Source organism: Leptodactylus fuscus, chromosome 2 (genome assembly GCF_031893055.1).
Source record: "Leptodactylus fuscus isolate aLepFus1 chromosome 2, aLepFus1.hap2, whole genome shotgun sequence".
Classification (NCBI taxonomy): domain Eukaryota; kingdom Metazoa; phylum Chordata; class Amphibia; order Anura; family Leptodactylidae; genus Leptodactylus; species Leptodactylus fuscus.
In genome coordinates, this window is record NC_134266.1 from 73934210 (window position 1) to 73961584 (window position 27375).

Genomic DNA, 27375 nt, shown 5'->3' on the forward strand with positions numbered 1-27375 from the left:
GGAAAAGTGGTTTCCTCACTTCTGGTAAGCTCCTCCTCCTTTCTTTTAGGATGAGTTGTTAAAGGACATTCGTACGTTCATTACCCAGCTCTCTAAGAAGCAGCGCACTGAGTGGCGCTCTGCTTCCCTTCCCTCCCTGGAAAGACTGCAGGTCGAGGATGACTCCTGCCCCTCTGAGGTGCAGTCGAGTATTGCCAGCAAACCCATTTTTCAATGGGACAAAACGTCAACATTGCTGAAGGCCATCCGGTCAAGGGATCAAGATGGTATGGGGGTAGCCTCCACGTCTACCTCTGGGGGGCAGAGGGCCTTCCATGTAGACGCAGCCCTATCTGGCGTTATGGAGCAAGAATTGAAGTCCCGGAAAAGGCTCATGTCGCCTCCAGAGTGTTCAAAGATCTGTACCCTGTGGACTCGGCCCAGCTCGACCGCGGGGGTCCTCCTCCTAAGGTGGACCTCGCGGTGGTGAAGTTATCCCGCCGGACCATAGTTCCCCTGGGGATGGGTCCAATCTGCAAGATCTCCTGGACAGGAGAATAGATTCCACCTTTAAAAGGCGTACTCCACCGCATCTGCGCAGTCGGCGGTAGCAATATCCTCCACTGAGGTTCGGATTTTCTCCGTCCTCGTCTGGCGCAGCTGGAACATGACATAGATGCTGGCATCGGTAGAGATGAGATCCTGGCGTCGATGGCTCCTGTTCATCTGGCAGCTGATTTCCTGGGGGAATCCTCAAGACAGCAGTTATGGTTATCTGCCAAAACAATGGCTCAGACTACGGCCGCAAGACCATTGTGGCTGTGCCCTTGGAGAGCGGATTTGTCGTCCAAACAGGCACTCTGCGGCTTACCCTTCCAACCTGGTAAGGTTTTCGGGGGCGGGTTGGATGACCTTATGGAGGGTCTGGCTGAGGATAAAGGCAGATATCTGCCGCAAGCCTCCAGGAGTAGAAGTCCTCCTCCGGTGAGGGGTCGCGGGGCCTCTCCCAGAGCCCAACCTCAAAGGCAGTCCAGGTTCCGGTCCAGAGGTTCAGGCCGGGGGCGCGCCAGGGAGGAGCCAAAAAGGAAGCCGACCTTTTAAGGGTACGCCGCTCTTTGTGGCCGAACATCGTGGGTGGCTGTCTGGCCCACTTTGCCACCGTGTGGAATTATTTCATCAAGGGTCCTTCCTGCTGCCCAGCAGAGCATCCTAGAGGCAGCGGTCCTGGAAGACAGGTCAAAAAGGGGCCTTGGAGAAGGTCCCTCCTCAAGAAGTAGGGAACGGAGTCTATTCCCCTGTTTTCCTAGTCCCCAAACCATTCGGGGACTGGAGGATGATAATAGACTTGAGATTTCTCAACCGGTTCCTATAAAGAAAACCCTTCCAGATGGAAACTATAGACTCCGTGACATCCTTCATGTAACAAGACGAGATGATGGCAACCCTGGATCCCAAGGACCCTTACCTACACATGCCTATCTTCCTTCCACAAAGAAGATATCTGAGAATTGCCAGCCGGAGATCTGGCCACAGAGAGCACTTTCAGTTCGCCGCCCTCACTTTCGGCATATCATCAGCCCCATACGTCTTTACCAAGACAGTCGCCCCCGTTGCCGCCGCTCTGAGATTAGAAGGCCTTTTCGTGGTTCCTTACTTGAATGACTGGCTCATAAAATCTCAGTCTACTTCAGTGCTTCTTCAGCATTTTCAGATCGCCGTATCCTTCCTGCAGAAGTTAGGATGGGTGATCAACTGGGAGAAGTCCGAGATAGTGCCAGCCACCCTAAAGAAATTTCTCGGGTTCATTCTGGATTCCCAGAACATGCAGATCTATCTTTCCAGCCCAAGGAAACTAAAGATAGAGGCGGCCGCCCGATTCCTCCTCAGAACTCGGCGGGTGACCATCCAGACCGCCATGAAGGTTTTAGGCCTGATGTCATCCTCGGCCAGGGCGGTCCCTTGGGTCTTTATGGCATTTGCGTCCCCTCCAGAAGGAAGTGTTGAGCGCCTAGAACAGGTCTCCACGGGGACTGCAGGAGAAGATCTGCCTTTCTCCCAGTACCCGTCTTTCCCTCAGATGGTGGATACACCTGAAGGACGGAAGGTCCACGGTTCCAACAAAATGGATCCTGCTGACTACAGATGCGTCCCACGGGGGATGGGGAGCCCACCTACACGACAGGACTATACACGGCGTTTGGGCGCATCCGGAAGAGGGGTCACCCAACCTGAAGGAGCTTCAGGCAGTATACCTTGCCTTGTGTCATTTCGCCCCCTACTCAAAGGGAGGGCGGTCAAGGTCCGGTCGGACAACAGGACAACGGTTATATATATAAACAAGCAAGGCGGCACCAGATCCCCGGCCCTTCAAAGAACCACGAACTTAATCTTCACATGGGCAGAGAAGAACCTGTCCCATCTATCCGCTGTTCACATCAAGGGCTCCCTGAACATAGTAGCGGATCAGTTGAGTCGGGGTATCACCGTATCGGGAGAATGGTCGCTTCATCCAGGAGTGGTCCAATAGATCGTCCAAAGATGGGGTCCCAGATGGGGTCCCAGAGGTCGATCTTATGGCGACCCGACTCAACGCCAAGGTGGAAACCTTCTGTTCCCTGTATCAGGAGGACAATCCCTTGGCAGTGGATGCCCTGTCCATCCCATGGAGGTTCAGGCTGATTTACATCTTCCCTCCAGTTCCCATCATATCCAGGGTATTGATGAAGATAAGACAGGACCAAGTCTCGGGTATCGCCATAATCCCGTTCTGGTCAAAAAGGACTTGGTTTGCCCAGCTCATGAGGATGAGTCAAGGCATATACTGGAGGCTCCCCCCCCCCCCTCCCAGACCTGGTAACTCAAGGAGAGCTGATCTGCCAGGATCTGAGGAGATTCAACTTGACAGCCTGGAAGTTGACCAGTCCCTATTAAGGAATAGAGGTCTTTCAAGTGCCGTCCTGAAGACGATGTCATGTGCCTGCGCAGTATCAACAAACAAAAGTTACCAGAGGATCGGTAACATATTTAACTGGTGCCGGGAGCACGAAGTGGACTCCATGGATCCCCCAGTGGGGGTGATCCTGGACTTCCTTCAGGACGGCCTAGACAGGGGGCTTGCGGTCGCAACCCTGAAGGTGCACGTGGCCACCCTGTCCGCCTGTCTGGGGAGGCGTTTTTCTCAAAACTCTCTAGTAAGCACCTTCCTAAAAGGTGCAGGGAGATTGAGACCCGCAGTATCTGCGCCTGTCCACAAGTAGGGACCTCAGCACGGTCTTGACGGCACTATGCGAAAAGCCATTTGAGCCTCTGGAGGCTGTTGAACCAAAGTTTCTCACCTTTAAGGTGGCATTCCTCTTGGCAGTAACATCGGCCAAGAGGGTGGGTGAGTTGCAGGCTTTTCCTGTAAGGAGCCTTATACCAGTTTCTTTGAGAACCGGGTCCAATTGAGATTCCTCCTGGGTTTTACACCCAAGATACCCTCCGCTTCCAACAGAAGTCAGTTGGTCACGCTTCCTGTATTCCATCCAGCTCCCTCTACAGCAGAGGAAGTCAAGCTGCACTCATTGGATCTATCCAGATGTCTAAGGATATACATAGAGCGCACTCGCTCTTTCAGAAGAGCAGAAAACCTGTTTGTCAATTTCTTTGGGAAATTGAAAGGGCTGGCGACTTCTAAACCCACCATATCTAGGTGGGTGAAGGAGGTCATTAAAATATCATTTACGACCCACGGTTTACCTCCACCTTCCTTGCTGACAGCGCACTCCACGAGGGCGATAACCACCTCCTGGTCAGAGAGATGCGCTTTGCTGCTGGAGCAGATTTGTGCGGCAGCGTCGTGGAGCTCAGACTCCACATTTGTGAAACACTATAGGCTAGCCAGCCATACTGCTGAGGCCTCGGCATTTGGCTGGACGGTGTTGAGCTCAGTTGAGCGCCAAAACCCACCCTAAGTGGAGAATTACTTGTTATCTCCCCATATTGTGCCGCTGGTGGGACGCAAGGGAATGAATGGTTATGTAGATAACCTGTTTTCCCTAAGTCCCAACAGCGGCACAAGTCTCCCTCCCTAGAAATCACTGGAGGAGAGCAATACAAAACATGTACTGATGGTTACGTGCATTTTTATGTAAAACTGGTGTGTGTTGTGTATATAAGGATGTATAAACATCACAACAATGTACTAGATGCTATGTATAGGACCTATGTTGGTTACTTTGTATTAACACGCAGGGGGAGGGGTGTGGTGCCCTCTTATAGGGACCAGCCAGGTGATTAAAACTTGGCTAATTAAAAATTCCGCCTGTCCTACCAGCACACAGGGGCAGAAAATACCCCATATTGTGCCGCTGTTGGGACTTAGGGAAAACAGGTTATCTACATAACCATTCATTATCTCCCTTACATTATTAACTTTTCACCAGGGCATGGCAGAAAGCAATATATATTGGCTGTAAATGTATATGAGCCGGAGGAGAAAATCAACAATGAGAGGTCAGGAGTAAAGACACAAGAGGGGGGTTTTAACCCCATAACCCCTCTCCCTTGTATAAACCCATGATAGTGTAGGGAAACCTGTGCTGTATGTTGTATCATCATTATGTATTGTGTAATGCTTCATATCCAGCACAGTGTTACATTGTATGAATGTTTTGACTGAGTGCATGTCTAGTAACATCGGGGGAATCACAAAGCTAAATCACAAGCTAGAATTTCACTTCATCTCTTATTTCTCCAGAAAAGACTAGAACACAATTGGGCTTTTTAACAATTATCTAAATCAGAAGGATCCATAAAGGCTTTACTAAAATAAAGTCAGCATAAAAAAATCTGAAGATTTGCACATTCAACTACAGAAACTGCTAGCACCAGTGGAGTAAAGCTATATTCACACTGTAGCTGTAGACAGAATGTAAACACAAAGCTACATGTATCTTTTTAACTGTTTGTTGGGATGATTTCAATAATGCTATGTTCCAGCAAGGCAGTCTGAAAAGAATATTGCATTCAAGTATAGAAATCATGATTCACAAAAGGTCAGGAGAGAATACATTTCCCACATGCAATGTTGTTTATGGAACTACATAAACAAATTCTGGTTTTATGACCGAGTCACTAAGGGGCGCACTGGAAACACATTTTTATAATAAACATCTCGTTTGTATCGAAAATAGGTTTACATGTGGTGAACATGTGATGTAGTCACAAACTGTAGTAGAAATACATATATTTATACATCATTTCATAATTTATTATTATACTGTTATATATATATATATATATATATATAGATAGAGAGAGAGAGAGAGAGAGAGAGAGAGAGAGAGAGAGATGTGCATCTTTTATTTTGTTTAATTAAAAAAAAAAATCTTCAGCAGTGAATTTTGCATTATGCTCTTTTATAATACAGTATATGCTTTGTTCCTGGGAAATGCATTAAAGGGATTCTCTCACCAGAACCCATCCTATCAAATCAGCCCTGCAGATAGATAGGCAAGGATGACAGAATGAAACTGTCTTTTACCATTATGAATCAATGCTAAACTGATGATGAGAGATTGTGTTTTTGTCAGTATACAAAGGAGTGTTCTGGAGCAATGGGGCATTAGGCACTGGCCTTAGGGCATTACCACTTACCTCTTTGGCATGATGGCAATATCCTTGCTGCTCCAAGAGCTCATCGGTATATTCATATAAGCAGAAATATCTTGGCAACAGAGGCAATGAGACCATGTTCCTGAAAAGAGGGCATGGTGAAGTTGCTCATGGGGCAAGGCCATTAACTTGCCAGATTTACCATAATTTATGCCAGAAATCTGACCCCCAGATGCACACCCTGGCTCCGGTGCTATGAAGATTGGTGTTATTGATAAGGTCAGAGTCGCGTTTATGACTAAATGACCAATAATCCTGGGTAACTGTCGTTGTCCTAATTACTTAGACTGAGTGCCAGGCGATAAACAAGTCACACCACTCTATGTGTTTGGTATTTGTTCTTCTCTCAGCAAAAAAATGTATGCTGATGCCCTTTTTATTAAAAACACAGGGGTTAAATAGTAGCAGAGAAAGGAAGTGATATAACAACAATGTAAGTTTTCCTATTCATTCCTGATTGGTATGATAGATCTCAATCAAACAGAAAAAGTTTGAGCAGTGCCATATATTTCCAGCTACTCCTAGTCCTGCGTGGTAACCTTGGGGAGCTGAAAATTGTGAAAATATATGAAAATAGAAAATTATGAAAATATATGAAAATAATAAAGCAGATTTGTCACACAGTGTATGCACAATCTTGTTTTGTGGTCCATGAGGAATATGTCAAATACAAGATAGCTTTACATAGCATATATTCTCTACTGTAAACTGCAAATGGCATAGACATATGGCATTTTTGATGACAATTTCCTCCATCTATTTGCATATGTATCCCCGACTGTGCATACAAGGAAGCCATAAAAATAGAAATGAGCGTACACTGTTCGGATCAGCCGTTCCGAACAGCACGCTCCCATAGAAATGAATGGAAGCAGCTGGCACGTACACTTTTCTGGCGGGCGGTCGCTTAACCCCCCCGCGTGCTGGCTACGTCCATTCATTTCTATGGGAGAGTGCTGTTCGGAACAGTGTTCGCTCATCTCTAATACAAAACGATTAAAGATGATGAAAACACACACAAAAAAAATCATCAAAGCCCAAGACTGTGCATGTCCTGTAAATGAACATCTGCGATCATACACATTTGCACATGAAAGTCACATGTTAATAATCTGTGTAAAAAAAAAAATCTGTCTATTGTAACTTCGAGGACACAATATATAAATAGTCAAAGTGTAAATGAGAAACTGTTAATGATATTTTGTGTTTTAAATTGTCATTTTATCCAGTGTTTTCATGTGATAGCAATATATGGACATAGCTCCTCTCTCAATGACTTCCAGTAGATATAATTTAAAAACGCTATTCACACTACTTGCCTGGCAGTCTCATTGTCTGCACACAAAATGCTACAGTACACGTGGTATCAGGGTCATGATGTGTTATAGAATAACCTGTATATACTTGGGGATCACTTACAACTACAGTTTTTTCCTGCGGACTTTCTGTTTCCATGAATCCGAAACGGAAACCGCCAGCGTTTTCATAGGTTAGAATAGACATGCTGCAATTTACAAAAACACTTGCAATATTTCTGCCACAGATTAATTTCTGTACTTTGCAGGTAATGTAAAATGTGGTTTTTGCTCCAATGTTTCCATCACAGCAGAATTAAAGCATTTGCGCTACGTGGGGCCTCACCATTACTGGGTTTTTGCTGCGTTTTCTCTGCAATTTTCTTCTCCTATTAAATATATAGGGAAACACTTGCAATTCTTCAGCTAAATTTAGCATCGCATGCTTTTCTCTGCATTTGTGAAGCTGCAGCTTTTCCACAGTGTGTAAATGTGATTATTCAGAATCTCAGTCACTTTCTTGGTACTGTAGCCAGAAACGCTATGTTTATGCAACGTGAGGCCTTAATCTACAATGGAAAAGATTTCAGTAGATTAATGTCCACTTATAATAGCGAAAGGAAGGGAGAGGAATTATTTGTAGCAGCAAATATTTTTCCAACTAACCTTTTTGAGCAGCCTTATAGAAAATGATCAGAAACCTATTTGGTTTTAGACCAGGTTCACATCTGCGTTCGGTATACGATTTGGTGAGTTTGCATGGGACCCCCCAAATAGAATACCAAACGCATTGACAAGCAAGCAATGAAAGCGCATGAATCTCATAAACTATATTGGGATCGGTGTGTTTTCCACACGGTGTAAGGAAAGTAGTTCATGAAGTGCTTTTCTCCCCGCATGACTCATATGGAGAGCGCGCAGAAAACACACAGATCCCATTATAGCGTATGGGGTCCTTATGCTTACATAAGCTCACTGCTTGTCAATGTATTCGGTAGTCCATTCGGGGGGTCCCCAGGCGGACTTCCCGAACGGAATTCCGAACACAGATGTGAACCAGGCCCTAGGCATCTGTAATCTGTTTAGGGGAATCCGCATGTGGACTATCGAACACATTGGCAACTGGTGTGTAGTGAAAGCACATGGACCCCATAGACTATAATGAGGTCCATGTGCTTTCTGCACGGTCTCTGCACGAGTCATGTGGACAGGAAAGTAGATTGTGAACTACTTTTCTGTCTGCATGTTCCATGCGGAGACCGTGTGGAAAGCACACGGACCCCATTATAATCTATGGGGTCCATGTGCTTTCACTGCACACCGCTTGCCAATGCGTTCGGTAGTCCGTTTGGGGGTTCCCCATGCGGACTCCCCCGAACGGATTACTGATACAGATGTAAACCAGGCCTTAGTTAGCACCTGCTCAGTTTTTCATGGGCACTGGTTTAAATAAAACTCTCAAATATCTTGAACATCGACACTACACATTTGCTTTGCATAGCATTATGTTCAGTCACAGTCAACATAGTGTTATATAAAGAAATATATGTTGATACCAAAAAAACTAGAATTGATTCGAATAGTATTCGAAACCTAATTTCGAATACTTCGCTCCCATAGGAATGAATGTGAGTGGCCGAACAGCTAGGGGTTAAGCCGCACGCCAGCAACTCCCATTTATTCCTATGTAGCGAGGTATTCGAAACTATATTTCGCTCTTCTCTAAAAAAAAACTAATCTAGTCAAAAATACAATGACCCGTTGTGTTTTAATTTTGAACATCCTGTATTTTACTGCCCTCTGGAGGAACTAGCGATATCTTCAGAACAATGTCTGGATTAAGACAACAGATAATAATGCATCCCTATGTTCCTCCATTAGAGATATGATATTATCAAATGTGCACTCTATGCTTATGCTGTAATACATATATTGGCCCAGAGATGATAACTTAATGCACTATCATAAAAGTCGTGTCCATATTTTTCATTCTGTTAGCACAACTATTCCTCTTCGGGAATAATGATTGAAATCTGAGAGTCCCTAAGAATTGCAACATGTTTGCAGGACGTCTGCAATATAAATAATACTTCACAATATTAATAATTTGTATAGTGCTTTACTGGTTCATATACAGGCTTATTTATTTTAATAGCGCCAGGTTAATATATATTTTATAACCAATAAAACAGGACATGTTTTTTTTCCAAATAAATGTAGCCATGTTTTATATTTTCATAAAAGTGGAATTTGGTATAAATGTGTGAAATGAATTTAAATGAAATGAGCTTGAGAGCTGGAAGGCAGCGACGTAACGAAAGAGTTGGACAGCTGCAACACTTGGAAGTCAAACCAGATGTTTAGAACAAAAAGAGAGAAAGTGCAAGCAACAGGGGCCCTTGACTATGGGACTGATAGAAACACTCGTGTATAAACATGAAAGCGCATGGAATTTCAAAGCATGTTTTGTACCAATCACACCAATAAAGACATGTATAGGGTCATGTATTAGTAGTGTATTTCACACGACACATTAGGTTTTGTAGAAATGGCTATGAATGTGTAGGCTATAACAAACTTACTGTGGCAACTTATACAGGAGGAGACCCTACATCAGGACATATCTCATAGCATCCCATAGTCAAACATCAAATGGGTCCCACTCTCCATGGATAGCACGTTTTAAAAATTGTTATGGCTTCAGATCCAAAATTGTGTGGATTTATTTCATAATGTATCTGTATGGAGGGTTCTGGTTTTCTAATTTGGTAAATGAACTATCAGTACGGGGGCACCACAAGGTACAGTTCTTGCCTCATTTCTCTTCACACTGTACACTGCTGACTTTAGGCACAACTCATCCAGCTGTTACTTACAGAAGTACTCCGATGACTCTGCAATAGTAGGCCTCATCACTGATGGCGACGATAGGGAATACAGAGACTTAAACCGGGACTTTGTTGAATGGTGCCAGCAGAACCAGCTCAGGATTAATGCTGAGAAGACCAAGGAGATGGTGGTGGACTTTAGTAAACGGAGAGGTGCTCCGACCCCAGTGGAGATCCAAGGAACATGTATTGAGATAGTCAGGACCTATAAGTATCTAGGCTTGATCCTCAACAATAAACTAGACTGGGCTGATCACCTGGAGTGCGCTGCACAGAAAGGGTCACAGCAGACTCTACCTGCTCAGGAAGCTGAGGGCCTTCGGAGTCCAGGGGCCACTTCTTAGGGCCTTTCTCAACTCTGTGGCTGCTTCAGCCATCTTTTTCGGTGTGGCCTGCTGGGGGAGCAGTATATCAACCAAGGACAGAAATAGACTTGACAGGCTGATCAGGAGGGCCAGCTCTGTCCTGGGGAGCCCCTTGGACCCAGTACAGGTGGTGGGTGACAGAAGGATACTGTCTGTGGTGACCTCCATGTGGAGAACAAATCCCACCCCATGTATGGGACCCTGATGGGACTTGGCAGCACTGTAAGTGACCGTCTGCTTCACCCCAAGTGTGAGAAGGAGCGCTATCGCAGGTCCTTCCTTCCAACCGCGACCAGGCTGTATATTCTACATCAGACCAAGCGAAGATCACTCCGCACAGAGAACTAATGATTATGACGATGACTATGAGGTCTTCCTCTTTCTCTTCCGTTTTTTCCTTAGCTGCTATGGACTCCTAGTATATCTTCTCTTCTCAGCTTATGTGTGTCTACGTCTGTAATATATTACTGTGTATTATCCTGTATCTGTATTACTATGCTGCTGTAACATGCTGAAATTTCCCCAATGTGGGACTATTAAAGGATTATCTTATCTCTCTATCTTATAAAGAAAACAAAATCTAGAAAAATCACATATTGATTAAACATATATAGTAAAAGACATGAGTAAGTGTCGCAACCCAGTGGAGGAGACCAGAAGATGGCAGTAGTAGTAGCGTTGGTTGTGCCACCTGCTAGGCCGAGCACACTCTTCATACACCCTAATCCCACTCCAGGGCCAGACACAGTCGATGGGAGTAGTAGTTTCTCACTTCTAGTAGTAGTAGTAGTAGGGCACTTCTAGTTTAGAGAAGGGCCCTGTTGGTAATTCAGGCATGACTCAGGAGTCCAGATTGCACAAAGTAACAGAATATTAACTGGACTAAACAGCAAAACCAGCATCTTGTAGATGGGAGTAGAAGTTCACAGTCCAATCCCCCTGCCTTGGTCATAGGAGGCTGCCCAGGGATGTTATAGGCTCAGGGATAATAATCTTGGCCTACTCCTCCTCTCGTGCCACTCCCAAAGTGAGATGATGGGGGTTATAGTGGAGCAAAGAGTCCTGACAGGGATCTGGTTACCTGGAGACTAGGCCCGAATGAGTTTCTCCTGTCAGGACCCTCCATTGCAACTCCTAGCACGGCAGACAACTGTTCAGAGACACCCAAATGAATTCCCTGACTCAGGACTATTTGTGGGTGAGCCTGGGGTGATGAATAATCCTCCTAGAGGCCATTGAAGTCCAGTTTGGGTCTTCCCTCTGCACAGCTTGCATGAATTGTGCAGGGTGCTTGCTAACACTAGACTGGCCTGTAACAGTCGCCAAGAAGACTATAGTCTTCCTACAACCCCTCCCAGTGGCTGAACCATGGCAAGTTTTAGAACTTCAAAGATGGAAAAATAACAGGGAAAAGCTGCACAGTATTCACATTTAATGTAGAACACATAGGACAGGACATACCAACATAACCTGGAGGCACAATAGACAAACACAACAATAGCAGACTCTCCAGGGTGCTGCATAGGTGCAAATAAAAGACAAATGATAGACTATAAACATGAATAACAATTATCACATACATGCGTGGACAAAATTGTTAGTACAGCTCGTTTAATGAAAGAAAAACCCACAATGATCACAGAAATAACTTGAATCTGACATAAGTAATAATAACCAAGCTACATGTTGAAGCCACAAAGCTTCTGGGAGAATGTCCTATGGACAGATGACACAAAAATCAAACTTTTTGGTAAGGCACATCAGCTCTATGTTCACAGATGGAAAAATTAAGCATATCTTAAAAAGAACACTGTCCCCACTGTGAAACATGTAGAAGGCTCTGTTATGTTTTGCGGCTGCTTTGCTGCATCTGGCACAGGGTGTCTTGAATCTGTGCAGGGTACAATGAAATCTAAAGACTATGAAGGGATTCTAGAGAGAAATGTGCTGCCCAGTGTCAGAAAGCTTGGTCTCAGTCGCAGGTCATGGGTCTTGCAACAGGACAATGACCAAAATCTCACAGATAAAAGCACCCAAGAATGGCTAAGAGGAAAACATTGGACTATTCCGAAGTTGCCTTCTATGAGTCTTGTCCTAAATCCTATTGAGCATCTTTGGAAGGAGCTGAAACATGCCATCTGGAAGAGGCAACTGTCAAACCCAAGACAACTGGAGCAGTTTGCTCATGAGGAGTGGCCCAAAATACCTGCTGAGAGGTGCAGAAGTCTCATTGACAGTTACAGGGATCGTTTGATTGCAGCGATTGCCTCAAAAGATTGTGCAACAAAATATTGAGTTAAGGAAACCATCATTTCTGTTTAGGCCTGCGTCATGAGTTTTATTTATTTTTAAAAATCTGTTGAAGCGAAAAGCAATGTCTGACTTTCATTTGTTCATTTTCATAGAAATTTTCTCATATTACTTTTGTCAGATCCAAGTTATTTCTGTTTTTCTTTCATTGAACGAGGGGTACCAACAATTTTGTCCATATGTGTACATGTAATACTTAAAGAGGTGTGGAGTGGAGTTAACAGAAGGGAAACATTTCAGATCTCCCTTTATATTTCCCATTCCTTTTCAAGCCATTCCTAACTTTGGCTCATAGAAACGCAGCAACATCTGCAACAAAAAATGCTTAAGGCCCCACGTCGTGGAAATGCTGGTTTGTTTCTTATAGATTTAGTTGTGTTTTTTGAGCCAAACCTATCTAGGAAGCTCTAATTCTGCTCAATCCACTCCTGGATTTAGCTAAAATAAACAAACAAAACACTGCACCATCTGCAACAAAAAAAGCAGTATTCCTGCAATGTAGGACTGTAGCTTAGGCCGGGTCCCATGATGGGGCAGAAAAAGACACACAGTAGAAATGCAGCGATTTCCAAAACCATCACGTTTTTGGAAATCGGAGCATGTCAATTATACCTACAGAAATGCCAGCTGTTTCCCGATAGGTAGAGATGAGCGAGTACTATTCAAAACGGCAGTTTCGAATAGCAAACACCCATAGCAATGAATGGACGCAACCGGCATGCAGGGGAATTAAGCGGCAGTACGCCGGCCCTGTCTGCGTCCATTCATTCCTATGGGTGCGTGCTATTCGAAACTGCCGTTTCGAATAGTACTCGCTCATCTCTACCTATAGGTATAATTGAATTCCTGCTCCATTAATTGAGTTTTCCTATAGGTATACATAGGCTTCCTGTTCCATTCCCTGTGTTTCAACAGCTGAGAACAGCTGATCGATGGAGTTTCTAGGTATTAAACACCCTCAGATCTGATATTGGTGGCCTATCCTTTGTAATATGAACAAAGACAGGAGACGTAAACAGAGACCTTTTGCTGGATCACTGTCTGAATGTAAGGCTATGGTCCCATGTTGCAGAAAAGCTGCTTTTTTTGTGTTGCAGGTTTTACTGTTTTTTGGGGGGGTGGGGGGTTTAGCCAAAGTCAGGAGTGGATTGATCAATATGGAAATATCTAAGAGCTTCCTTTATATTTCCTATTTCTTTTGCAGCTGCTACTGGGTTTGGCGCAAAAAATGCACCACAAAAATCTACAACAAAGAAGTTAGCTTTTCCACAACGTGGGGCCATAGCCTAATGGTAAGTATTCAGGGGTTAAGAGAGGAAAAGGAACACTCTTTAAAATAAAGAGAAAGTTCAGCAAAACGCTTATCAACATGAAGTACAAAAATAGCCCAAAGTACAAGTGTTTGCACCGTCCTTGTATATCCTATAATATTTTATTCATACATTCAGCAGGACTTTTTTCATACTTCGTACGTCTTGGTGCTTATATGAAATTTGATGAACTTTCCTTTTATATTGACAATTACATGTATGTGATACAAGCCCACTTGTCTTTCATTTGTTTTGTCTCATATCTTTTAACCATTTAAGGTCCAGGACTAAATGGTAGCCCCGCTGCCAGTCATAGTAGGGCTACTGCAGTTATCATGTGGGCACACCTTCTGTGCTCACATGATCAGAATGATGTACATGTAGAACATCCTGTGGTAACTAACCCTCACAGATGATGTACACTCACCGGCCACTTTATTAGGTACACCTGTCCAACTGCTCGTTAACACTTAATTTCTAATCAGCCAATCACATGGCGGCAACTCAGTGCATTTAGGCATGTAGACATGGTCAAGACAATCTCCTGCAGTTCAAACCGAGCATCAGTATGGGGAAGAAAGGTGATTTGAGTGCCTTTGAACGTGGCATGGTTGTTGGTGCCAGAAGGGCTAGTCTGAGTATTTCAGAAACTGCTGATCTACTGGGATTTTCACGCACAACCATCTCTAGGGTTTACAGAGAATGGTCCGAAAAAGAAAAAACATCCAGTGAGCAGCAGTTCTGTGGGCGGAAATGCGTTGTTGATGCCAGAGGTCAGAGGAGAATGGCCAGACTGGTTCGAGCTGATAGAAAGGCAACAGTGACTCAAATAGCCACCCGTTACAACCAAGGTAGCCAGAAGAGCATCTCTGAACGCACAGTACGTCGAACTTTGAGGCAGATGGGCTACAGCAGCAGAAGACCACACCAGGTGCCACTCCTTTCAGCTAAGAACAGGAAACTGAGGCTACAATTTGCACAAGCTCATCGAAATTGGACAATTGAAGATTGGAAAAACGTTGCCTGGTCTGATGAGTCTCGATTTCTGCTGCGACATTCGGATGGTAGGGTCAGAATTTGGCGTCAACAACATGAAAGCATGGATCCATCCTGCCTTGTATCAACGGTTCAGGCTGGTGGTGGTGGTGTCATGGTGTGGGGAATATTTTCTTGGCACTCTTTGGGCCCCTTGGTACCAATTGAGCATCGTTGCAATGCCAAAGCCTACCTGAGTATTGTTGCTGACCATGTCCATCCCTTTATGACCACAATGTACCCAACATCTGATGGCTACTTTCAGCAGGATAATGCGCCATGTCATAAAGCTGGAATCATCTCAGACTGGTTTCTTGAACATGACAATGAGTTCACTGTACTCCAATGGCCTCCACAGTCACCAGATCTCAATCCAATAGAGCATCTTTGGGATGTGGTGGAACGGGAGATTCCCATCATGGATGTGCAGCCGACAAATCTGCGGCAACTGTGTGATGCCATCATGTCAATATGGACCAAAATCTCTGAGGAATGCTTCCAGCACCTTGTTGAATCTATGCCACGAAGAATTGAGGCAGTTCTGAAGGCAAAAGGGGGTCCAACCCGTTACTACCATGGTGTATCTAATAAAGTGGCCGGTGAGTGTACATGTATGTCACTTTATGCATAGGAATTAAAGTGGTTGGAATACAAATTGTGTGTTAGGGAATTGCCTGTTAATCAATTCCCCAGTAGCTGTTGCAGGAATCTGGGAGGAAGGGGAAGGACCGAGAGACAGTGAGCTCTGAAGTTACCCACCCCGAAGTCTCTACTTACTTGCCTCAATTATCCTAAGCGGTAGAGGATAACTGTGCAATGGTCCCTTCCTATATTAAGTGAACACGGAACGTAAACAAGACAATCAACAAAAATGGGTGGTCAAACTAGCCAAGAGGTCTGAACCAGACGGGCAACAAGGTACAAAGTCGGAATCAGAAGAACGGTCAAGAGGGAAAAGACAAGGTCAGAAAATAGATAATCAGAAAAAAAGTAAACGCTAGCTAATAGCAGGCACCCAAGAGTGGACTAATGGGCTGTATATAGGAAGCCCAGAATCCATTCCAGACAAGATTGGAAGGCAAGTGTCAATCAAGGAGCAATAAGTGTTAACCCTTAGAAAACCAGTGGGAACTCAGTGTATTGGCAGGACTAATGCACTAAAACAGATTACAACAGGAGACCCAGGAGCAGGGGCTCATAAGTGGACATGTCTCCTGCACCGTAGCATGTGGATGGAGGATGGCGCAGAAGCCCGAACAGGTAAGGATTTTACAGTGTATAGTTTTTTTTGTATTTTTTAGTTCAGCCCTGTTTCCCTTGCTGTTGTTTAATTGGTTGCATGTTAGACCTGATTATTGAGGGGTTTGGTGTAATTTTTGGTGTAATTCACATGGATTTATACAGCTATTGTTGAAATCAATGGGAGCTTTGTAAACCTGTAAGCAGTGAGCTCCTCTAGTGGAGGCTGCAAGTAATCCATCCACCAGTCATGAAAAGCATGTACTTTATTATTACTACAGTAAAGATCACACAGAGATAATACTAGTATCATCCAGTAAATGTTCTCCTGCTGTAAATGTTAATTTCACGGGGTTATTTCTCCTTGCTGATGATTGCTAATACTGGAGCAATAGTGTGTCTGTGTGTGCCTCACTGAACATAGAGGTCCAGAAGTGGAGAAGAGAACTGTCTGAGGACTTGAGAACTAAAATAGTGAAAAAATATCAAGAATCTCAGTGTTACAAGTCCATCTTGATGTATCTTTGTCCATGGTTTGCAACATAATTAAGAAGTTTACAACCCGTGGCCCTGTGGCTAATGCCCCTGGACGTGGACAGAAGACAGAAATTGATGAAAGGTTGCAACGAAGAATAGTCCGAATGGTGGATAAAAACCCCAATCTAGTTCCAAAGACATTCAAGCTGTCCTGCAGTCTCAGGATGCATCGGTATCAGTGCGAACTATCCATTGACATTTGAATAAAACGAAACGTTATGCCAGGAGAGCAAGGAGGACCCCACTGCTGGCACAGAGACATAAAATAGCTAGACTGAGTTGCCAAAATGTACGTGAGTAAGCCAAAATCCATCTGGGAAAATGTCTTATGGACATATGAGACCAAGATAGTGCTTTTCTACTTCTACTGAAAACAGAATGAGGCCTTAAAAGAAAAACATGGTGGAGGTTCAATGATGTTTTGGGTTGTTTTGCTGCCTCTGGCACTGGGTGCCATGACTGTATGCAAGACATCATGAAATCTGAAGATTACCAAAACACTTTGGATCCAAATGTAGGGCCGTGTCAGAAAGCTGGGTTTGTGTCCTAGGTCATGGGTCTTCCAGCAGGACAATGACCCCAAACATACTTAAAAAAGAGCACAGAAATGGATTGCAGCAAAGTCCTAAAGAGATCTGAAGTGGCTAACAATAAGGAAGCGATTGATTTCAGATATTTTTTCCAAAGGGTGTACAACCAAATATTAAGTTGAGGTTGCCAGTAATTTTGCCAGACCATTTTTGGAGTTTTGCATGAAATGATATCATTTTTGGCTTTTGGGTCTCTTTTTTATGTTGAGCCAATACACAGAAAAGAAGTAAAACATGGAGAACAAAATGCGTACAATTGCAGTCATTTTCTGGGAGAAATACTTAGTTTTCTGGAAAAACTTTAGGGGTGACAAACTTACAGCCATGACTGTATGTCCTTTATATAGAGCCAGCAGTGTTATAGTACATGGGGACGTCAATCTGGGACCTCTTGACAAGGTTGTTTGTTAATGGCAGATTGCAAGTGGGAGTGACCTTTTCTAGGGGTGTGGCCGTTACACTATAAATATATTCTTACCCTGCCTAATAATAATAATAATAATAATAGTAGTGCATTTAGTAATCACTGTAAATATTGTGTTCACTTTATTGTATGGGTTGTATTGTATATAATGTACCGGGAAGCTGGAAAATAATTTGAACACAGCCAAATTAGAGAAAAAAATATTTGCTTCATTTTGTACAGGTTTTGTTTTTACTGCTCTGACTACATAGTAAAAATAACATGTTTCTTATATTCTTCAGGACAGCATAATCTGCAAAATTGATATCGTTTTTATTATGTTTTAATACCTTAACTTTGAAAAATGCAAAATAATTATTTTAACCGTTTCAATGTACAGAGCTGTATAAAGTGTCATGCAATGTTTATTTATGCTATTTTGGGGAATGTCCAACCTTTTCATTACTTTTTCTTCAATTTTGTTGTAGGAAGCAAAATTTTTTATTTTTACTGATTAAAAATATTAAAAGGGTTGTCCCATCTCAAGGATCCTATCTATACTGGTAGCACATGTAAATTGAAGACTTTTCCTAAATATAATGCTTTAGAAATGCTGCTTTGTTTGCCTGCCATGTGAACTTACTCCTCCCATTGTTTACACATAATCATGAACCTGTAGGACAAGTGATGTCACTCACTCACTGCTCTTGGATAATCAGTTCAACTAATTGTAGTTTGCTGATAAAGCTGAGTCTGTTATCTCTCTATGCAAACACACAGATAACACAGAGTACAAGTATGAGCATATTATCTGATCTGCATAAGTATTGTGATAGTTCTCAGGCCCCTACAACAAGAGGGAGAGAGGCGGGGAGAAATACAGAAAATGAGAAGAAGAGACAACAGGCAGACTGCTTAAACAGTGAGATGGGAAAAACCCTTTAATATTTTTTCTTCTTTAAATGTGAAATGTACTGGTGTATATAAATATATATCACTTTATGCATTCAAAGAGTGCATGTGGCCTCTCCTCTGCAGTAGGGAATCCTGAATGGTCAACTGGTGCAATGACCGGGTGAAGAGGGAAGAAAAGGGGGAGACTTCTGGTAAAAATGGCTGAGTTCAGAACATATCTGCAGTACATACTGTACTAGGTGAAGGAGAAAAGTGAAACAGAGCTTTATTCTGTCTATGACATTACACTGCTTTTACATTCATCATGTGCCATACAATACTAATATAGCAGCATTGGGAATAAGCACAGCATAGCCACACCTATAATACTAGTACAGCAGGGAGATAAGTAGATGAAGGGCATGACAAGGAATGCTGAAGTTGCCAGGTGTGAATAGCTCTGTATATATTACTCAGAATTATTCGGATTCACTTTTCATTTCGAAGCAATTGTATAACAATAGTTCAGAGGAGAATGCAGAGAAATATCTATGAGAAATGTTAGAAGTTTAGTTTATCATTGATCTTCACTGATCATGTCACCATAACAACAAGCCTAATTTCTAGTTCCACGATCTTATAGATACATTTATATTTACTATAGTTATTGCCAACCTTCTTCGAGAGAGTTTGCTAGGCAACAGTGAGGCTCCTTGTCAGGCCATGAAGAAACTCTGCCAGCAGTACGAAGTGTAATGACGTAAATGTTCATGAGATCCTTGCCAAAGATTATTCCCCTATTGCTTTTGTCTGTGGTTAAAAAAAATTGTGTTCAGGGACCTAGAGAGACGGGGTCACAAAAATCTATAGACTGCCTTTATTTACTGTGCAGTTACAGTAACCTGTTATTGCACTTAAGCAACCATCTCTTAATAGAAAAGACTGACTATAGAGTTCAATGGGATTAGTGACAGGACTCGCACATGTGTTTGGATGGTACAACCAACCAATTGGCACAAGTAATTTAATAGTACAACTAATAGTACTGTACAATATGTTCTGCATTGCTCTTACTTGTGGTAGGATGGATTGTTCCTTTGGATGCACGGTGAGGGCAGCCCCATTTATTTTCCAGGTACACAGTATGTACTGTACAGGGCCATAAAATGCTCATGTCCTTCATATAGAAAGAGATTTCCAGTTTTTAGCAGTTTTCTGTGACTTTAGCAAGCAATGACTTTACTCTGTGTTATTTCTTTATCTTAATATTTCCTTATTTGGGGGTTCCTGAATCATTTTTTTTAGTTTCCCATAGAGTTATGACTTCAAGCTACAATATTTGCAGATTACAATGGCCATCCTGCAAATTGAGGGACCCCTGTAATACAATACATTTAGCAAGGCTGTTAGAAACAGTCCACCAAATGTCTCCTCCTAATATATGGAAATGTATGCCATTGACTTCCATTTAAAAAATAAAAAAAACATACTAATATTTTTGCAATTGTATGAAAAAGCATAGTCAAATGCACAACTGTACCCCAACATATAATTGACAAATTATGCAAATATAACACTCATTTGGTTATAGGCATATGTGAAAAATGTAAGCATTTGTTGGGATGGTCATTGTGGTATAGCTATAGACAGGGGCGTAACTTGAGGGGGTGCAGTTGCACTCAGGCCAGGAACCTTAGGGGGCCCATAAAAACTTACATCAATATTGATATTGCAGCTTCCATCTGGTCCATAAACCAAGGAGATTCATCAATTACATTAATGTTGATTACACTCTTTAGCGCCCAAGAATTCGCTGTAGGGATGAAGTAGGGGGCCCCGGACAAAAGATTGCACTGGGACCCACAAGACTTTAGTTGTGCCACTGCTTATAGAAGCTGCAGAGGTGGACCCCCAGTACTGAAGACTGAAAGTACCTATAGACTGCTCTGCTACATAAGAAGATACCATTGCTGTACACTACATATGGTAGAAGAGGGATCCTGTTTTGTCCATGGGGATCAGGCACCAAGTTACGCCTCTGATGTTAACCTACTTTACCTTCCAATGGCCGAGTGAACCACACAATTCCAATATAAATCATCCAGTAGTTAATACATGGACTGTTAATAACCTCTTGTGACAAAGGCTATCTCATATGTAAAAAATGTACATATGCCATTCTTGAAATAATTATTTTATTGTTCCTGTCAGTCCATTGTCGTATGCCAGCTTATTCAAACCAACCATCAATTCCTGTCATTCATCCATGCTTTCTGAAAATATTAAACCTGGGAATGAAATGATTAAAAATGCATAATGAAATATTCTGTACAGAAAATAAAGATAATGAGCCCATGGTCCATACAATGAAACATATACAATCTGGACCAGAAAAGTAATGAATCCTCAGAAAACCTTTACAACATGAGAATAGTTCATATCATTGCACACTGTATTTGTATCACTTATATTTAATTCACAAATAACACTTAATAAAAATAAATCACATAATCTCATGTCCATCGGGTTTTAAAAATTCCGAATCCAGTTGTCTATTAAATGTGTCCCTAAGAATTGCATTCTTCGCAGTGGCAGGAAAGAATATAGCGGTACGTGGCGGTGAGCCGGATTCCTCCAGAGCAGCGAAGCCTTATTGCTTTCAGCTTGGAGGTTTGTGGCCTGCAGCAATGGCAGGTGGAGCGGAAAGGCTGTTTTAAAACTGTGCTGAAGGAAACAAGAGGGTCCGAGCGGGATGTTTGACTGCAGCGTCCTTCACACCGGGCCAGTAATACCATCTACAAAGGAAAGGAGAAAGAAATTAATGTAACCTTCAAATACTATCAAGTTATTTGGAAATATACTAAAAACACTGTCTGATAAATTGAAGGCGGTAAATAGGTGGAAAGATGGAACCGTGTAGCAGATGTCTACAGGAACAGGCTACACACAAGTTTGTATGTATGTAGGCAGATACATAAAGATGAATTTATAAGAAATTTTAGCGGTGTGAGGTCAAAATCTAGTGACATTTGCTTCTTTAGTAGGAGAGAGAGGAGTTGATGTTATACAGGATCTCAATGGCATAATGTAGCCTCGTGCTGGATGTGGCAGGGATTTAGTATGAGAAAATAAATGTGTGTGTTTGTTGAGTCGGTGATCAATAGAATATTTTTACCAGAAATTCAACAAAAACACAGTATATACATTCAACATCAATCAACCAACGCATCCCATTGGATGACAGAATAGTGACACTCTCAAACGGCGGAAATCCAATAGGTACCCGGCAGACCCCATTATGGTCTCCATGGATAAATACTATTTTAGCAGACAGCCTCTCCAACATTTGGGTCCCCTGAATGATGGAGATTCTGGAACAAGTGTTAACGTAGCCTCACCTTTCTGCTAATATAATAGGATTTGGCACAGATCTTCAAATCCCAGACAGATGCTTCCTATTGCAGGGTGCTAAAAAACTAAGAAGCCTGCTTGATCTTGCAGTGGATTCAAGGGCGAATTCAGCCCCTTGGTCCCCTATTACTTCATGAGATGATAGACCCCCTGTATATAATGACTAGAGATGAGCGAACACTGTTCGGATCAGCCGTTCCGAACAGCACGCTCCCATAGAAATGAATGGGCCGCCGGCAAAGTGTACGTGCCAGGTGCTTCCATTCATTTCTATGGGAGCGTGCTGTTCGGAACGGCTGATCCGAACAGTGTTCGCTCATCTCTAATAATGACAATTTTTTTTTTTCAATGTAAAATACATCCAGCCATATACAAATTGGTTGTAAATATGTGTATATGCTTTACGGGGTTCACTGAATGGGGCTAAGCTGCATTACCAGGTAGACTTCAACTATGCACCTTTTACTAAGATATACTGTATACTAATAAAGGTTAGGAGGCCATTTCTCTTTATTCACAGCCTTGACTGGTTTCTATGTTTATCCTACAGTTTACAATACTAAGTTTAAGGTCACATCCACAACCTTGTAACAGAACAGAGCAGGCAACTACACGATATAGCCACACTTAATTCTACTTTGCAATATGTAAATGGTTTTTATTTCCTTATATACTTGCATTGTAGGGTAGTTTGCAGCCCTGAAATACAAATCAAATTCATTTCAGGACTGAAGTCACAGCCTACAATTACTACAAGTAACTATCAAAAATTTGGATCAAGTGTCAAAGAATATTATATTATTTAACAGCAATGTGAAATTAAAATCTGTTGCGCATTCAGCTGATGGGACCGGGCTCTAAACACATTATATAGTCATACTTTCCTCCTGTGTGAATAGACTTCTGCTTAGAAATTCTGTTTTCAAATACATCAATTTTCTTCATGGTAGCAGTGAAAGTAAAAGTTGGCTTTATCAAGTGAATTGTAGTTAGTTCTAAAAAGTACAAATTTAATGAAATGTAGAAATACTAATGTAAGATTTCAGAGAAAATACAGATCATTGGGGACAAATAAATTTCTGCAGAGCATGGGATTGTGTATGTGGGTTCTTAAAACAAAGGGCTTTACATTGCCATCTGGTGGATGCAACTGGTATAGGTTCAACAAAAATTAAGCATTGTTTCTAGTCTATAGATTATTTTTTTTTTATCTTGATTTTTAAGTGTCAGCATAAGTACCTACAGTCTGTACAAGTATCCCACAAATACCTTAATGTATATACAAACACCACATGTATTGTGTACGCTTTTCCAGTTATATAAAAGCGTTCTTACAATGAAAGAGTTTTGTTCCAAGACTTTTATTTTATTATATTAAAGCATAACTAAACTTTCACATAGCTTTTAATATGCTGGCAGTATTTGTGTCATGAATATATTTTGTAATGTATTTTATTAATAGAGATGAGCGAACAGTGTTCTATCGAACACATGTTCGATCGGATATCAGGGTGTTCGCCATGTTCGAATCGAATCGAACACCGCGTGGTAAAGTGCGCCAAAATTCGATTCCCCTCCCACCTTCCCTGGCGCCTTTTTTGCACCAATAACAGCGCAGGGGAGGTGGGACAGGAACTACGACACTGGGGGCATTGAAAAAAATTGGAAAAAGTCATTGGCTGCCGAAATCAGGTGACCTCCATTTTAGACGAATAGTGGATTTCAAATCCGGGTCATATGAGAATGTGAACTTTGTGACTATGAGACAGGGATAGCTGTACAGGCAGGGATAGCTAGGGAGAACCTTTATTTAGGGGGGAATGTTATTAAAAATAACTTTTTGGGGCTCTATCGGGTGTGTAATTGTGATTTTTGTGAGATAAACTTTTTCCCATAGGGATGCATTGGCCAGCGCTGATTGGCCGAATTCCGTACTCTGGCCAATCAGCGCTGGCCAATGCATTCTATTAGCTTGATGAAGCAGAGTGTGCACAAGGGTTCAAGCGCACCCTCGGCTCTGATGTAGCAGAGCTGAGGCTGCACAAGGGTTCAAGCGCACCCTCGGCTCTGATGTAGGAGAGCCGAGGGTGCACTTGAACCCTTGTGCACCCTCGGCTCTGCTACATCAGAGCCGAGGGTGCGCTTGAACCCTTGTGCACACTCTGCTTCATCAAGCTAATGGAATGCATTGGCCAGCGCTGATTGGCCAATGCATTCTATTAGCCCGATGAAGTAGAGCTGAATGTGTGTGCTAAGCACACACATTCAGCTCTACTTCATCGGGCTAATAGAATGCATTGGCCAGCGCTGATTGGCCAGAGTACGGAATTCGGCCAATCAGCGCTGGCTCTGCTGGAGGAGGCGGAGTCTAAGATCGCTCCACACCAGTCTCCATTCAGGTCCGACCTTAGACTCCGCCTCCTCCAGCAGAGCCAGCGCTGATTGGCCGAATTCCGTACTCTGGCCAATCAGCACTGGCTAATGCATTGTATTGGCGTGATGAAGCAGTGCTGAATGTGTGTGCTTAACACACACATTCAGCTCTACTTCATCGGGCTAATAGAATGCATTGGCCAATCAGCGCTGGCCAATGCATTCTATTAGCGTGAACTGAGTTTGCACAGGGGTTCTAGTGCACCCTCGGCTCTGCTACATCAGATTGCTACATCTGATGTAGCAGTGCCGAGTGTGCATCAGATGTGTAGTTGAGCAAAACTGACTCAGCACTGCTAAGTCTCTGCATTCGCATAGGAATGCATTGGCCAGCCTTCGGCCAATCAGCGCTGGCTCTGCCGGAGGAGGCGGAGTCTAAGGTCGGACCTGAATGGAGACTGGTGTGGAGCGATCTTAGACTCCGCCTCCTCCAGCAGAGCCAGCGCTGATTGGTCGAGTTCCGTACTCTGGCCAATCAGCACTGGCCAATGCATTTCTATGGGGAAAAGTTAGCTTGCGAAAATCGCAAACTGACAGGGATTTCCATGAAATAAAGTGACTTTTATGCCCCCAGACATGCTTCCCCTGCTGTCCCAGTGTCATTCCAGGGTGTTGGTATCATTTCCTGGGGTGTCATAGTGGACTTGGTGACCCTCCAGACACGAATTTGGGTTTCCCCCTTAACGAGTTTATGTTCCCCATAGACTATAATAGGGTTCGAAACCCATTCGAACACTTGAACAGTGAGCGGCTGTTCGAATCGAATTTCGAACCTCGAACATTTTAGTGTTCGCTCATCTCTATTTATTAACTTATTTTGGCTCCTTCCTGTGAATTCTACTGCTCCTCTATTGAGCACTGTTCACAATACGCACTGTGTACAGTGTACATAGAAACTTGCTTCTACTGCCATAATAATGAGAAGATTCCCATTTTTCCTATGACACTAAAGTTGCAGGTACCTGTATTAATTCACTGGGGTATCTTCTCATGGAAGACAGTTGTAAAACAAGCCATTATGAGTTACAATATGTAACTGTGTATTGAAGTGTGACCAGTTGGAATAAGAATCGGGAAGTGTGTTAACCAATGGCACTTTGGTATTGTAAAGTTACGCCCTATTGTAACACTATAAATAAAGGGGCTTGACCCAACCATAATTGAGAATTTTGTTGGGTACTACAATTTGTAGACTCTGTTATTCCTCCGTCATGACATCATTGACTGGCTACACAAAGACCTGACTGCCCCCTAATGAATTGCCACTACAGCTCTCTTAATAAAGTATAGATAGGACACGGGGTACCATCACTCAGGAGCACTATAACTTTAATAGTGCCCCCCACAGGTAATATTATCTGTTGGAAGCATTACTAGAGCACTGTCACAGTAATAGTCCCTCCCAGTTAATAACATTACCTATGTGTGTGGAGGGACTATTATTAAATGTAGGGGGCACTTGAACTGTAATAGTGACCTAAAGCCGGGGTTTTTTGGACCGCATTTTGATGCAGAGGCCACTTCAGAATCCAGTCTAAAAAATGGCTAGCCGTGACTGGATGCCGATGCAGTGCATACAGTGCACCAGCATCCAGTCAAGACTTTCCGCTACAGATTAGGCCCAAATGAATGGGCCTAGTCGGGAGGGAGGTGTCGCGCCGCAGAATCTGCCTCAAGAAAGGGCATATGGCTTCTTTTTTCCACGAGTGGGAACAAACTGCTCGTGGAAAAAGGAAGCCATTGAATTCAATGGGAGGTGGGTTTTTAAGCCGGATTTTGACGCGGATTCCGCATCAAAATCCTGACCAGAAAAATCTGTGTGAACCCGGCTTAACAGTGCCCCATGCCGACAGTAATATTCCCCCCCCCCACGGGTAATTATTGTACCCCCCCACAGGAAGTGTGCATCTATCTTCTGTGTGTCAGAAAAGATCCCGGGATCTGCATTACTAATCAGGAAAGTGGAAAGTGATCTGCAGATGTAGGCCAACCGGCAGATCGCTCTCAAAAACGGATCCTGTGGAAACTTGCTAGCTGTTGGCCGATGCTACTATGCTAGGAATTGCACGCAACACTGGAGCATCAGCCAACACTCCGTAGTCAACAGGGGTCCCCAATGACCAGGCCAGCCTAGTACCAAGTGGTCCATGGCCTGGTACTGGTATGCGGCCAGTTATTGGGGACCTCTGGTCTATGGTATCATATACTGCTGAAGGATCCCGTACTATGAAAAGAGAATAGTCGCCTTTAGATTTAGCTGTCAGGAGATCACTGGAGACTATTGTAGAATGTAGAGTGCGCAAAAAATGCAGCAAAATCTGCAATAAAAAAAGTTGTATTTTGGCAACGTGAGGCTTCAGCCTTAAGTGGGACTCAATACTACACTCCCTGATTAACATTGAGTAGTACAACATACTAACCATAACCTGTTGCAGTTTTTCCCAGTCGTTTAATTGCAAACCATGTGAAATTGACCTGTCATTGAATATTTACTATTTTATGAAGTGACATAAAAAAAATCTTGTCCTCAAATTATAGAAAGCAAAAAAACTAAATGCAGAACAACAGGATACAAACTCAACAGTAAAGTAAATAAAACTGTGGGAAGCAGCCACCTGGTACCTACAAACCTACAATGTCCTTGTTCAAATACAGCTTACCAAACAACTTCATATGTCAATGGATTTTACTGTGAAATAATTCCATTATTGAAATATTGTATTTAATAAGGCTTGATATTTGTGTTGACTGTCATTAAATCAAATATATTAAGCACATATTTTTTCATATCTGTTCAGTGTCATGTCTGTTTTTACATAGAAACCTTATCAATGGAAAATGTTCCAGGAAATCGTATCCTATGAAGAAACAGGGCATGTCATTACAATAAATAATCGAATGGAAAATAGAGAATCACCCATTTATCTTGCTCCTATTAATAACTGGAAAATGAAGATAACCAGAGCAAATTAATGTGGTGTATGTTTACTGGGATTAATATGAATCAATGTAAATAATAGAATATCTGTAC

At 42.8% G+C, this 27375-nt stretch overlaps 1 protein-coding gene across 3 annotated transcripts in view; it reads right to left on the reverse strand.

The window, feature by feature from the left end:
• Positions 1-20548: 20548 nt before the first annotated feature.
• NDP (norrin cystine knot growth factor NDP) overlaps positions 20549-27375 on the reverse strand; it is an 89541-nt gene continuing 82714 nt past the window's right edge. For all 3 annotated transcript variants that reach the window (XM_075264044.1, XM_075264043.1, XM_075264046.1), the window contains one exon: positions 20549-21295. In XM_075264044.1, the coding sequence (XP_075120145.1) occupies positions 21068-21295 (228 nt within the window). In that variant the 3' untranslated portion in view covers positions 20549-21067. The remainder of the gene's footprint in view (positions 21296-27375) is intronic.